This window comes from Leucopleurus acutus (assembly GCF_964270905.1).
Source record: "Leucopleurus acutus genome assembly, chromosome: 11".
Classification (NCBI taxonomy): Eukaryota; Metazoa; Chordata; class Mammalia; order Artiodactyla; family Delphinidae; genus Leucopleurus; species Leucopleurus acutus.
This window is the reverse complement of record NC_139152.1, coordinates 94,260,805-94,273,870: the sequence shown is the minus strand read 5'-3', so window position 1 is coordinate 94,273,870 and position 13,066 is coordinate 94,260,805. Positions and strand designations below refer to the sequence as shown.

The following is a 13,066-nucleotide window of genomic DNA, read 5'->3' as shown; positions in this document are numbered from 1 at the left end:
CTTTATCCCTGTTCTATCTCAAGCTCCTAGAATAGACCATGTACAAAGAAGACACTCAACAAATATCTCTTGACTTCACAAAGGAGGTCATCTATGTAAACTCCTCACCCTGTGCTTAGTGTATAATGGTGCTCTATACATGTCAGCCTCCAAAAGTATAGACAAAACAGGCACTGTGGAGGGACAGCTGTCACTCCCAGACCGAGATCAAAATATTATTCAGTGTTTTTGCACTGCCTGTCACAACCGTGTCAAACACATGTATTTTCTTGTCCTGGAATACGTAAAATCTTCTGACAGTTATTTCAGAAACCCAGCTAAGAGAGTCAGTTTTCTTCCCCAGAAATAGAAATAATCAAAAGCTTTCCAGCCTTAAAAGCAGCTGAAGTTTTACTGGGCAAACCAGGATGGAGGGAGTCATCAGATTCCTCATGCGGGCAGATCCTCTCTCTTCTTTTTAGCAAACATGCTTTCCCATCTGCTCAAGGAAATAGTTGGCTGTGTTCAAAATGTGCTTTTCAATGACAGCAATTCGTCTGGGAGTCCACAGTTCGGGGGAATGAATGGCAGTCATTAAAATGTCTCTGACCTGTGGTTTGCCCTTCTCCCGCTTCGTGTTGGAAATTTGCACCGTGGGAATGAAAAAGCATCTAACTGTATATCTGACTTCTGCCATGAGGCTCAGCTATAAATAAGGGCTCCTACCTATTAGAGACCGGGTCATTCGTTCATCTAATAAAATGAGAGAATTGTCAAATAAGACCTTTGTAAGGAGGAATCATCATCAGAGTTCTTATTTGCAAACAAGGGAATCTACTCCAGCTACTTTAAAGAGGAAGAATGTATTAAAGGGTATTAGTGGTGCACGGCTCCCCAGGATGGGCCAGTGCTTTGGTTTCAAATGCCACGCCACCAAGAACGATGCCCAAACCATACACCCCTGCAAAGGTACACTGATGTGCGCTGACCAATGGTAGTGGGAACTGATGCTCAAAACTGCACTCTGCTTTCCTTGAAAAGCCAGTTGCCCCATCAACAGTCTCTCCAAAAGCTAGAGTCTCGTTGGTTCCCCACTTCCTCACATTGCTCATTTCCATCTTGAAGTCTCAGGCAGGTGCGTTGCCTCTGAGGGCTAGAGCCTAGGTAAAACTTCTGCACCCAGCCACAGAGGAAGCTGGGAGAGCAGCTTAAGTCTTTCACTTTGGGGCCTGGGTCTCGTGAACATGGAGAACATGTGACAAATAACACCCCCAGAAAGTGCCATCTGAGCTGAGAACCAAAGGATGAGAGGAAGTCAGCCATTAGAAGAATGAATGAAAGAACCTTCCAGGAAACGGGAACAACATGTGCAAAGGCCCTGAGGCAAAAAAAAAGGGGAGTTGAGACATTCAGGGAACAGAGAGAAGGCCAGTGACGCTGTAGCCCAGTGTGTGTGTGTGTGTGTGTGTGTGTGTGTGTGTGTGTGTGTGTGTGTGTGTGTGTGGAAGAGGGGCAGGAGTCGAGGCTGGAGAAGTAGCAGGGGCTGGATCCTGCAGAGTTGGGTGGGTCATAGTAAGAAGTATGGATGTAATTTCAGTGCTGTGGGAATCCATTGAAATAAGGGGATGACATGATCTGATTTCTATTTTTTAAAAGAACAGTGTCTTCTGAATATGGAGAATATAATTGAGAGGGGGACAGAAGACCAGTTAGGAGGCTTTGCAGTTGTCTAAGGAAGAGGCAGTGACAGCAGGAGGCGAGAAGCAGAGAGATCTGGAAGGTGTTTTGGAGATGGATATTTCAGAGCTTGCTAATGGATTGGCTTTGGGAGTGGGGAGGAGGGGGAAAATGGGAGGAGTCAAGGATGCATCCCAGTGTGTGGCTTAAGTAGCCGAAGGTGTGTGGGGTTTGTGAGACGGAAAGTGAAGGGTCAGGGGTGGGGGAAAGCTATCAAGTTCAGTTTTGAACTTGTTAACTTTAAGATGCCTGTGAGAAGTGCAAATGGAGATGTCAAGTAGGTAGTTTAAACATGCGAGGCTAGACCAGAGGAGAGGCCAGGGTTAGAGAAAAAACAATTTCTACCCAAGTTTCATGTATTGGTGACAAAATACGGGGACTGTGAGTGAGTGACCACCATGGAGCCATAGGCAAAGGCAGAAAGACGTACTAGGCTTGGTTCCAGAAGAGCTAAATTTTCCCACCTACCAGTTATATAAGCTTTGAGCAAATCTGAGTCTCTCTGTTCTTATTTGCAAAATGGGCATCATGACTGGTATTAATTCTTATAGATTCAGTCTAGGTTTAGGAGATGTCCCATAAATTGTTGTCTAGCCATGTCCTGTCAGAATGTTTGCTCATTTTAACCAGAATTTTCCCAAGTTCCAGAGCATGGGTACATAAGGGTCATTTAACAATCATGATCCGAATTCCTGCAGCTCATTCCCATACCTGCTGATACCAGATCTGCAAAGCCCACTTCCCTCGCGGCCATTCCAGGGCATCCCCAGATTGAATCTCACGTTGGCTCAAAAGCAGGTTTCCCTGCTACTCTGTCCCATCACAGCTAAGCCCTCAGTGTGCAGAATCTGAGCGGCAGGCTGACACAGGGTGGAATGGTTCCATCTCCTCTGTGCCATGGTAGGAAGGGGGTCCCAGAGGAGTCTTAGTTAACCCCCCAGCCCAGCAATAGTCACCTTGCCTCATATACTCAGAGGGCGGTTGCTGGTCACAACACAAGAGAGTGGGTGGGAAAGGACTTTGGAGAAAGTCCACCATGTACAGATTTTCTTTGCATATATCCTCCTAGTCCATACGACATCCCTGCACTGCACGGTAGGTAATTATTATCTTTACTTGACTCAAACTGGTGAAAACTTGCCCCAGGCCACACGGCTGACTTCAGATGACGTCAGGTTGCTGTCATTCTGAGCTCTTTCTGCATCATCATGCTGCCTCTCCAACAAATACGAGGGTCTAATAACTTCATCCAAGCCCGTCTCCTTGCATCTATTCTCTGCTCCACGACAGATCGCTCCGAGGCCTGTTGAGAATGAGCATGATGCTTCACTGTGCCCCGGGAGTGTCTTTTCTCTAACAAGTCCGAGTAACCACTTCAACACTATACAAATCAGTAGCTGTTGGACAACCAGCTGCATGGTGGATGGGGAGTCCTTTCAGCTTTCTTCTTCCCATTCAAATATCATATTTATATAAAAGCAAAGTGAGGATTGTTGAGGCTGGTGGACTGCTTGTCTGCCACTTGGTGGGCCATCTGTTTAACATTGCCAAACTCCTACTCATCCTTAAAGACAGAACAAAAGTGTCTTCTCTCCTTGGAAGCCCTCCAGCTCTGCCCCAAACAGAATCAAGCATTCGCCACTCTGGCTTCCTAGAATACTCTGCTGGTACTGCTGACTATTAACTGTTCCCCAATATTTGTTGTTTCCTCCCTCTATAAAAAAAAGAGAACCTATAAAATACAGATTACATTTCCTTACCTCCCTTACATCTATGTGTAGCCATGTGACTAAGATCCAGTTAATGAGATTTAAGCAGATGTGCCTTGTAGCCGTTTCTGGGAGCCCTCCTTCAAAAAACAGCTCATGTGACTCCTTCATCTCTTTGTCCTTTTCTCCATTCTGCTGCCTGGAATGTGAACGTGATGACTGGAGCTCTAGTTGCCATCTTGGACCCTAAGAACAAGGGTCCTATCTTAGGAAAGTTGGAACTGAGCTAGAAGAAGTCAGAGTCCCTAAGGACTTATCAGAAATAACATATAGACCCTGAATTGCCTACCTTCAGACTATTATGTGGGAGAGAAATTTCTACCTAGTTTGAGCCACTATTAATTTTGAGTCTTTGTCACTCACATACAAACCTAATGCTAAGTTATGTTACCTCTCTAATACGTGGTACTTTCCACACCTTAGCATAATTGTCTGTTTACTATTATCTCCCCTACTAGACTGGGAGCTCCTCTAAGCAGAGATTAGGTTTCAGATTCTGCCCAGTGCCAGACGCATTAGAAGTTGCTCAATGAAATGTTTTCTGAAGGAAGTGCGGTGAGTGATTGCATAAACAACTGTGCAGTGTCAGCGGAGCACTTGCCACGAGCAGCAATGCATGCACTTTGCATGCATTAGCTGACTTAATCCCCATAAGAACCCCACGAGGAAACCACGGCAATCGAGAGGTTCAGTGACTTGCCCGAGATCACCAGCTGTTGAGTGACAGGGCTGGGACTAGACCCCAGTCTGCCTCAGTCCCCAGCTCACGTATTTTCTACATCAGCCACTGCTGTCCCCCATGCTCCCAGGATGGAGGGCTGAGTTATTGAGCTGTGCCTGAAAGGTCTCCCTCTACGTGTTCCTCTGTTGAGAACAATGACAAATATCTAGGAAATTGCACGTATACTTTTTGTATTCCTCTCACTACCAGTTTTACTAAATTTGTTCTTCTGTGTTTTTGTTTTTTCCTCTCTTGGCATCTTCTGATATGAATTCAACCAATGTGAGAACCTCTTTTGCCCAGAAGAATTCAATGGATGGCTCACAAATACAGAATACCTCAAAAGGTACATTAACCACCTAAAGGAGAAATGTAGGCTTTTGATTTAATTATCATCTCCAAAACTGTAGTTTCTTGGGTTTTTTGGAACCTAATCTGCCACCCTCATTTGCACCTGTGGTTCTAGCCTTGGGCCTTGACATCAAGCAATATCTTAGGAGAAGACACAATTGTCTTTTCATTTCAGTTACCACTAGTTAAGTTCCACTTTTGTGATAATGAGTTCAGCACAGTGCTAATATCTGTGGGGAAGAGAGATTGTTGGCAATGGAAGAAAATAAATCTAAGATATGATCACTGCTTCTCTCCCCCATCAGAAACCAGCATTTATTGAGTTAGACGCTGATTTGTACCTGGGTGTTAATTTACAAAGGTGACTGAGCGACTACACAGGTCAATGCCATTGAAAGAAAACTTTCGGGAGGCACAGCTCTCCATGCAGGACCCTGGGAGGGAGCTCCAGTGTTGGTTAGGAGGCAGAAAATGCTACTGAAAGCTCGGCCTCTCTGGACACTGGTGCCAAATCCAATCCCGGGGACAGAGTTTTGGGGGAAGTAGAAAAGGATAGCTGTTGTAGTTTATCTTAGGACAGGGCCGAAAGTAAGCTCATCACACGAGATGAACTGTGCGGAAGCACAGCAGTAGAGGGCTGCCGCTCACTCAGGCAAAGCAGCGCCGTCTGTCCTGCTGTGGTAGCTTCTATTAAAGCATTATCTAGGTTTACATTTTAAGACTTGTTTTCTTAACATTCCAGAAATGCCAAAGCAGCAACCTTTGTTTTTATTAATTATACAAGCCAGAATTGGCTTTCTTGAGAACCTGCCGTGCTTCGTCCTTGAGCGCAAGAACAGCACCAAGTTCCCACCATTATTTTGATTATACTGAACTAGCACAAGGACATCTCCTTGCGTTCCCACCACTCTGTTTATACTGAGGACATCTCATGGATCAGTGCCCAAAGCACTCAATGTTTTTTTGTAGGCCCCTGGTTTGTTGGGGGGGCGCTCAAAGCATTTAGAACTGTTTACAGTTCTGGCTTATTCGCTAGCCCCCAGTTTGTTGGGGGGGTGTGGCTCATGGGTTACGTCTCCTTTCCATGTCCTCAGTTGTTCCACTACAGATAGCTTTATTGCTTTGCCAGGCAAAGGGGGACACACTGGGCTTGCGCCTCATAAAAGCTATGTGACCCCACCCCAGAGGATTTGATGAGGGGTTTTATAACAGTGGTTCAAAGGTGGGGTCCTGACAAGATTAGTGTGTGTGTGCAGGGCTCGCCCCCCCCCCCCTTATTCTTGTCTCAGGTGGTTTCTTGTCTGCTCCTCCTTTGATTAGCAACTGTTTGAATCCACCCTTTGGAACTCAGGGAAGGTCATGGAGGCTGGCGTCTTGCCTACAAGAAATGGTGGACAAAAGGAGGCCTCTGTGCCCAGCCTCCACTTGGTTTCAGGGCCTGGGAGCCCCACAGGGCCCCGCTCGGTTTCAAAAGGAGCAAGGGGAAATAAGGGCCACAGCCCTTATTGGGATTTCCTTGGGAAAGGCAAGACACGACAGGGTAAACCACTTAGGATTTGCTATATTGAATCATTCCGGTGGGCTTTGGAGTATAAGGGGCTGTCCCTAGTTGTCTGGCACCTGGGCCTGGGCTGATTTAAGTCAGGGGAAATATTGGCTTGGTGTGAGAGTTAGATAAAGGAGGTAGTTCAGAGTATGGGCTCTGGATCATGGAGGAGTTGTAAACAACTTTGGCCATTAGTTTGGCCCTGTAATTAATGGATGCCAAAGAGACAAGTATAGAACCTGAGAAACTGAGTTAGAACATAAACACTTAAGTATCATTCTAGACCATTTCACACATGCCATCAGTAGTTGAAAAAAGTTAAGCAATCCTTTTTCTTGATGGAGAAATGGAGAAGTACGTGAATTACATCTCAATAAAGCTGTTAAAAAAACCCAAAACTTGGGGGCCGCTCATTGAGAGGTATAGAGGGGATTCCAAATAGAGGGAAATATTTGTGGGAGACTTTGCAAGTCCCCAAAATATACAAAGAGGAAGTATCAAGAGAAATTAGAAAATATCTTGAACTGAGTGAAAAGGAGACCTTTTTCCCTAATATGACCATTTAATGCTATAGAGTTCCGTCTGCGTGCTAGGCATCCCACAAATGTTTTAGATAGAGTGTTTTTATCTTTATTCAGTTTGTGTTGTTTCTACTTTGTAACTATCATAAATAATGCTGCTGTGAACATTCATGTACAAGTTTTTGTGTAGACATATGTTTTCATTTCTCTTGGGTGTATGTATACCTAGGGTGGAATCGCTGGGTCATATGTTCAACATTTTGAGGAAATGCCAAACAGCATTCCGAAGTGATTATCGTACATAGTTTAAAGAATGTAAGAGGAGGAAAATACAGTATTATATTTACTCCATATAACCAGATAGATTTATAATATATATTATATATTTACTATATATATTGTACTTACTATATATAACCAGATACTTACAGTTCCTGTTGCTTTTCCTTCGTTCCTGAAGTTCCAAGTTTCCCTCTGGTATTATTTTCCTTCTTACACGCCCCCTCCCAAAAGAAAACCCTTCACTTAAAATAAGCCTGCTGGCAATGAATTCGCTTAGTTTTCTTTCTTCTGAGAATGTCTTTATTTCACCTTCATTCTTTTTTCTTTTTTTAATGGCCTACTCACAAGACTGCCTTTATTTTTTTTAACATCTTTATTGGAGTGTAATTGCTTTACAATGGTGTGTTAGTTTCTGCTTTATAACAAAGTGGAGCAGCTATACATATACATATATCCCCATATCTCCTCCCTCTTGCGTCTCTCTCCCACCCTCCCTATCCCACCCCTCTAGGTGGTCACAAAGCACCGAGCTGATCTCCCTGTGCTATGTGGCCGCTTCCCACTAGCTAGCTATTTTACATTTTCACCTTCATTCTTGAAGGATATTTTTTTCTGGTTATAGAATTCTGGGTCGAAAGTTCTTTCCTTTCCACACTTTCAAATGTTGTTCCACAGCTTCTGGCCTCAAGGGTCTGATGAGAAATCCACAGTCATTTAAATTCTTGTCCCCCTTTTGTGTCAAGCATTTCTCTTAGACTGCCCTCAAGTTGTCTTGCCTTTCAGCTGGTTGTTAGGATGTGTAGGGCATGGGTTTCTTTGACTTTGACTTGACTGGGGTTTGCAGAGCTTCTTGAAACCGTAAGTTTGTGTCTTTTGCCAAATTTGGGAGGTTTTTCAATTTTTTTTTTGGTACCACACTCTCCTTTCGTTTTAGGACTTTGATGAGACAATGTTAGACCTGTTGATATTGTCCCATAGGTCCCTGAGGCTCTGTTCATTTTTTCTGGTCTTTTGTGTCTACACTGTTCAGATTGTGTATGTAATAAAAATACAGATTTGATCTTTGTCCCCAGGTCCTGGCACAGAGCTCCTAAAACCCTTGGGATTTCCTGAGTGATGGGAATGTCTTTTGTTATTCATTATTAGCATCTTCCAGGTCACACCTGAGTATATCCTAATATAGTGAGCCAGGTTGGGGCCTTAGGTAGCTTCAGGATAGGACCCAGAAAGACCAAAACATGAGGGACTTCCCTGGTGGTCCAGTGGTTAAAAATCCACCTTCCAATGCAGGGGACACGGGTTTGATCCCTGGTCAGGGAACTAAGATTCCACATGCCGCGGGGCAACTAAACCCACGCACCACAACAGCTGAGCATGTGGGCCACAACTATAGAGCCTGCGTGCTCTGCAGCCCACACACCACAACTAGAGAGGAGCCCATGCCCTGCAAGGAGGAGCCTGCGCACCACGGCAGAGGATCCCGCGTGCCGCAACGAAGACCCAAGGCAGCCAAAAATAAAAATAAATATTAAAAAAAACACAAGACCAAACATGATTAGAGGGTGGGAACTTTCAGCCTCACCCCTCCCAGCCTCCAGGGAAGAGAGAGAGACTGGAGACTGAGTTATAGAAACTCCTGAACCATGTGATTTGGTGAACTGCCAGGTCGCTGAACACACTGATGTGCTGGGAAGGTGATGTGCCTGAAGAGGGCATGGAAGGTCCGTGCTCCAGCCCGCATACCGTGCCCTGTGTCTCTCTTCCATTTAGTTGTTCCTGAGTCGTGTCTTTTATACTAAACCTGTAATAGTAAGCATAGCACTTTCCTGAGTTCCATGAGCCATTCTACTGAATTATTGAACCCAAGGGGGTCATGGGAACCCCCAAATTTATAGTTAGCTAGATAGACGTATGGGTGGCATTTGACACTGGTGCTTGAAGTGGGGACATATGGGGATTGAGTCTTTTAACTAGTGGGATCTGACACTAATTCCAGGTAGATTTGGAATTGAATTAAATTGTTAGACACCCAGTTTATTTCAGAGAATTGGAGAAATGGTGTGGAAAACCACACGTATGATATTAGAAAACACACAAATTGGATAATTTTTATTGATCTGTCTTCAAGTTCATTGTCTCCTTCCTCCATCACCTCCGCTCTGGTATTGATCCAATCCAGTGAATTTTTTATTTCAATTATCGTATTTTTCAGTTGTAAAATTTCTATTCAGTTCTCTGTCATAGCTTCTATTTCTCTACTGAGACTTTCTATTTTTTCATTTATTTCAGAAGTATTCACCCTTACTGCTTAAAGCACTGTTATAATAGCTGCCTTAAAGCCTTTGTCTGATGATTTCAACATCTGAGTCATTTCAGGATTGGTGATGCCGATTGTCTTTCTTCCTTGAGAATTTATCAGATTATTCTGCTTCTTTGTAGGTTGAGTAATTCTGGATTCTATTCTGGATATTTTGAATATTTTGAGTCTTGTTTAAATGTATGAAGAATGTTGGAGTGTTTTGTTTCCTTTGTTTTAGCAAGCAATTCACCCAATTAGGCTCAGGTCATAAGTTTTGTAGATTGTGGTTTCAATGTTAGTTCAGTTTTCAAAACTTTTGCAGTGCTATTTTGATCTGTCCTAAATGTGTGCTACCCAGGGACCACATTTGAGACTTGAGAAGTGATCTACCCTGTAGTTCAGTTCTCAAAGCCATCTGTTTAGGGTCAGATACACATTTATATGTGCAGCTCAGGGGTGAGCATATGCATCCATACCCAATTATTTAGGATTCCTTTCTTGAGCTCTCTCCTGTCTGTAATTTCCCCCATATATATATACAGAGAGAGAGAGAGAATTTTTAGCAGTTCCTTACTGCAGTTCTCTTGGTAAGTGCCCTTGGTTTTTGTTTTTCTATGAATGTCTTTATTTCATCTTTCTTCTTAAAGGATAGTTTTGCTGGGTATACACATTTACCTTAATGCTTTGGTGATTTCATTCCACTGTCATCTTCTAGCTTCCATTGTTACTGTTGAGAACTCTGCAGTCATTCTAATTGTTATCTGTTTATAGATAATCTGTTGTTTCTCTCTTCCTGTCTTTAAGATATTCTCTATTAACCTTCTACAGAAGAACCATAACTTTATGCAAGAGTTGGATATTTTTTTCTGTTTTAATCACAACACCTTTCCTGATTCTGCTTAGCATTTTTAAAGCCTTTAGGCTCCTTCTTCCTTATTCTGGGACCATACTGTATTGTACAGAGAATTCTGTCATGGCACATTAGTTAGTGTTTCACTTATCATTTACCTGTCTTTTTTTCTTACTAAGCTGTGAGTTCCTTGAAGATAGTCTACTTCCAGCACCTAGCATGGGCCCGGCACATAGTTAGGCTCAGCAAAATGTTGGATGGATGGATAGAAGGATGGGCAGATAGATTAGTAAATGGACAAATGTATGGCCACAAGTGTACATCTGGCTAAAATGCAAGTGAAATTCTATGAATTTACCTGAGTGACTTCCTCTAGCATCTCCCAATGATCTGAATATACCCAGGCATTTTCACATTAATAGAATGCTGAGGTCTACCATATGCTCTTTCTCATCATAGCTGAGAAGCCCTATTGATCATTTTTTGTCCATATTGCATTGACAGAGCATAATTATCAGACTCTGGTCTTGAGGAAAGCAACACAACAAGTCAAAAGGATATCTGCAGCAAGAAAACTTGAGAATATGCTTCCTAAGCCGGTGAGCACGTGATTGCAAACTTAATAGCAGAGATGATTTAAAGGGGGCTAGGAGATCTGGCTAGAAGAGCTAGCTCTGTGAAGATGTCAGGGTAAGAACTGGGGTATTTCTGATTGTAGACTTGGGTGAAACAGTAAGGAAATCTCGTAAGGGTAATTACTGACTGAGGTAGGCACAAGTTGAGTGAGAATTTTGCCTGGATTTCTCCAGGATTTAAATTACTTGCTTGAAACTCAAGAGCCTGGGTGTAATGGAAAGAGAAGAGTCTCAGTTTTCTACTCTATGAAATGGGGACAATAATTCCTAGGTCCTGGTGTTCTTATGAGGTTTACCTGAGGTAGTGATGATAATTAACATGTAATGAACACTTACTCACTACATGTCAGGTGCTATACTAAACCTGTGCATACAGTGTATTTTATTTTACTGTTACAGTCGTTTGAGATCATTACTCCTGCTTTTCTTCAGTTTATTAGTGAGGAAAGTGATGCTCAGAGCAGGTAACTAATTTGTCCAAATTCACAAAGCAAATAAGTGGTAAGGCCAAGACTTGCACGCAGATCTGCCTGACTCTGAGCCTGAGCTCTTACCCTCTGAGCTTTGCCACCAGCACAGCCCCCAGAACACAAGAGGCGAAGGATTACAGCGTGTTCTCTCCTCTTCTCCTCCCCTCCTGCAAATCTTCCCTACAAACCTCGGTGCATGGTAGTTTATATCAATGGCAAGTTCAGTCTTATGTAGTGGGAAGAGGCCCTTAGGACCCTGAACAGGGCAAGAGGCTTTGGGGCTTCCCCAAGCCACCAACTAGCAAGGGAGTCAGGCCATAGAATTTGGATCAAGTATAGCAAGTATTGTAGACGATTTCTTTCTTTCCTTCTTTCTTTCTTTTTTTTTTTTTCTTTTTTTGGCTGCGCCGTGAAGCTTGCAGAATCTTAGTTCCCCGACCAGAGACTGAACCCGAGTCCTAGCCGTTGGACCACCAGGGAATTCCCTGTAGAAGATTTCTTCAATGTTCTTTGTTTCTCCATAATTATTCCACTACCTATTTCCCCTCAGCATTTAGCAGTGAAACTTTTGAGAAGTAGCAGGGCCTGGTGGAAAAGACAGACAGACATGAGTTCAAATCTTGGTGCTGCATCTATCTCCTCAGCTGTGTTACCTGAGTGAGTTGTTTAACTCTACTGACCTTCTTCTGTAAAATGGGGGAAATAAAGCCCAGCAGTGTTACGGCGCTTACTGCTGACAAGGATCGTGGGGCTGCTCTAGAGATAGAGACAAGGAGATGAGTAGTCATGTCCTACTCTGGGATCTGTGCTGGTGGGGTGGTGAAGCCCAGCAGTTAGAGTGGATAGTGGCAGAGTTTAACAGGAGTGGAAAGCAGCTGAATGGCCTGTGAATGGCCTGGCGGACACATGGAAGGGAGATGCGTCAGTGAGCTATTCACCGGGGGTGGGGGTGGGAGGCATCTGGATGTTCCTGACAGAAGAGCCAACACGTGACTCTACCACTTAAAGAAGCACAGCACTGATACAATCTGCTGCCCATTCTTTTTTTTGTTTTTTCTTTGCGGTATGCGGGCCTCTCACTGTTGTGGCCTCTCCCTCTGCGGAGCACAGGCTCCGGACACGCAGGCCCAGCGCCAAATAAAGCCCTATTTATTTATTTATTATTATTATTTTTTAATACCATAGTTTTTATTGAAAAAATTTTTGCCTGTGGTAAAACCAAACAGTATTAAAGGATATGTAACAAAAAGTTAATCTCTTGGGCTTCCCTGGTGGTGCAGTGGTTGAGAGTCCACCTGCTGAGGCAGGGGATGCGGGGTTCGTGCCCCGGTCCGGGAAGATCCCACATGCCGCGGAGTGGCTGGGCCCGTGAGCCATGAGCGCTGGGCCTGTGTGTCCGGAGCCTGTGCTCCGCAGCGGGAGAGGCCACAACAGTGAGAGGCCCACGTACCACACACACACACACACAAAAAGTTAATCTCTCTTCCACGCCAGACCCTATGCCCCCTCCCCAGAGGCGAATCAAGTTTTTCCTTATATCCTTCTAGAAATTTCTGATGCATGTCAAGGAATATAAACCAGTTTTTTAAAACAAAAATTGGTATAATATATACACCATTTTGCACTTTGCTTTTTCAACCTAGCATATAATAGCTAACAATTATTGAATGCTTATATAGCAAACATTGTTCTAAACACATCATACGTGTTAATTCATTTAATCCTCACACAACCCTAAGAGAAGTAGGTTTTATTTATTATCTCCATTTTATGGATCAGAAAACTAAGGCTCAGAAATATTCAGTATCTTGCCCAAAGTCAAATAGCTAGTAAGTGGTAGAGCTAAGATTTTTTAAAAAGCTATAATTCACATACCATAAAAATCAGCATTTTAATGTAAAATTCA

At 43.5% G+C, this 13,066-nt stretch overlaps 1 protein-coding gene across 1 annotated transcript in view; it reads left to right on the top strand.

The window, feature by feature from the left end:
* FAM227A (family with sequence similarity 227 member A) overlaps window positions 1-13,066 on the top strand; it is a gene marked incomplete at both ends in the record, with an annotated part of 69,241 nt that overhangs the window by 40,495 nt on the left and 15,680 nt on the right. Inside the window, one exon of the mRNA XM_082850464.1 lies at window positions 10,560-10,654. Within this exon, the coding sequence (XP_082706590.1) occupies window positions 10,560-10,654 (95 nt within the window). The remainder of the gene's footprint in view (window positions 1-10,559; window positions 10,655-13,066) is intronic.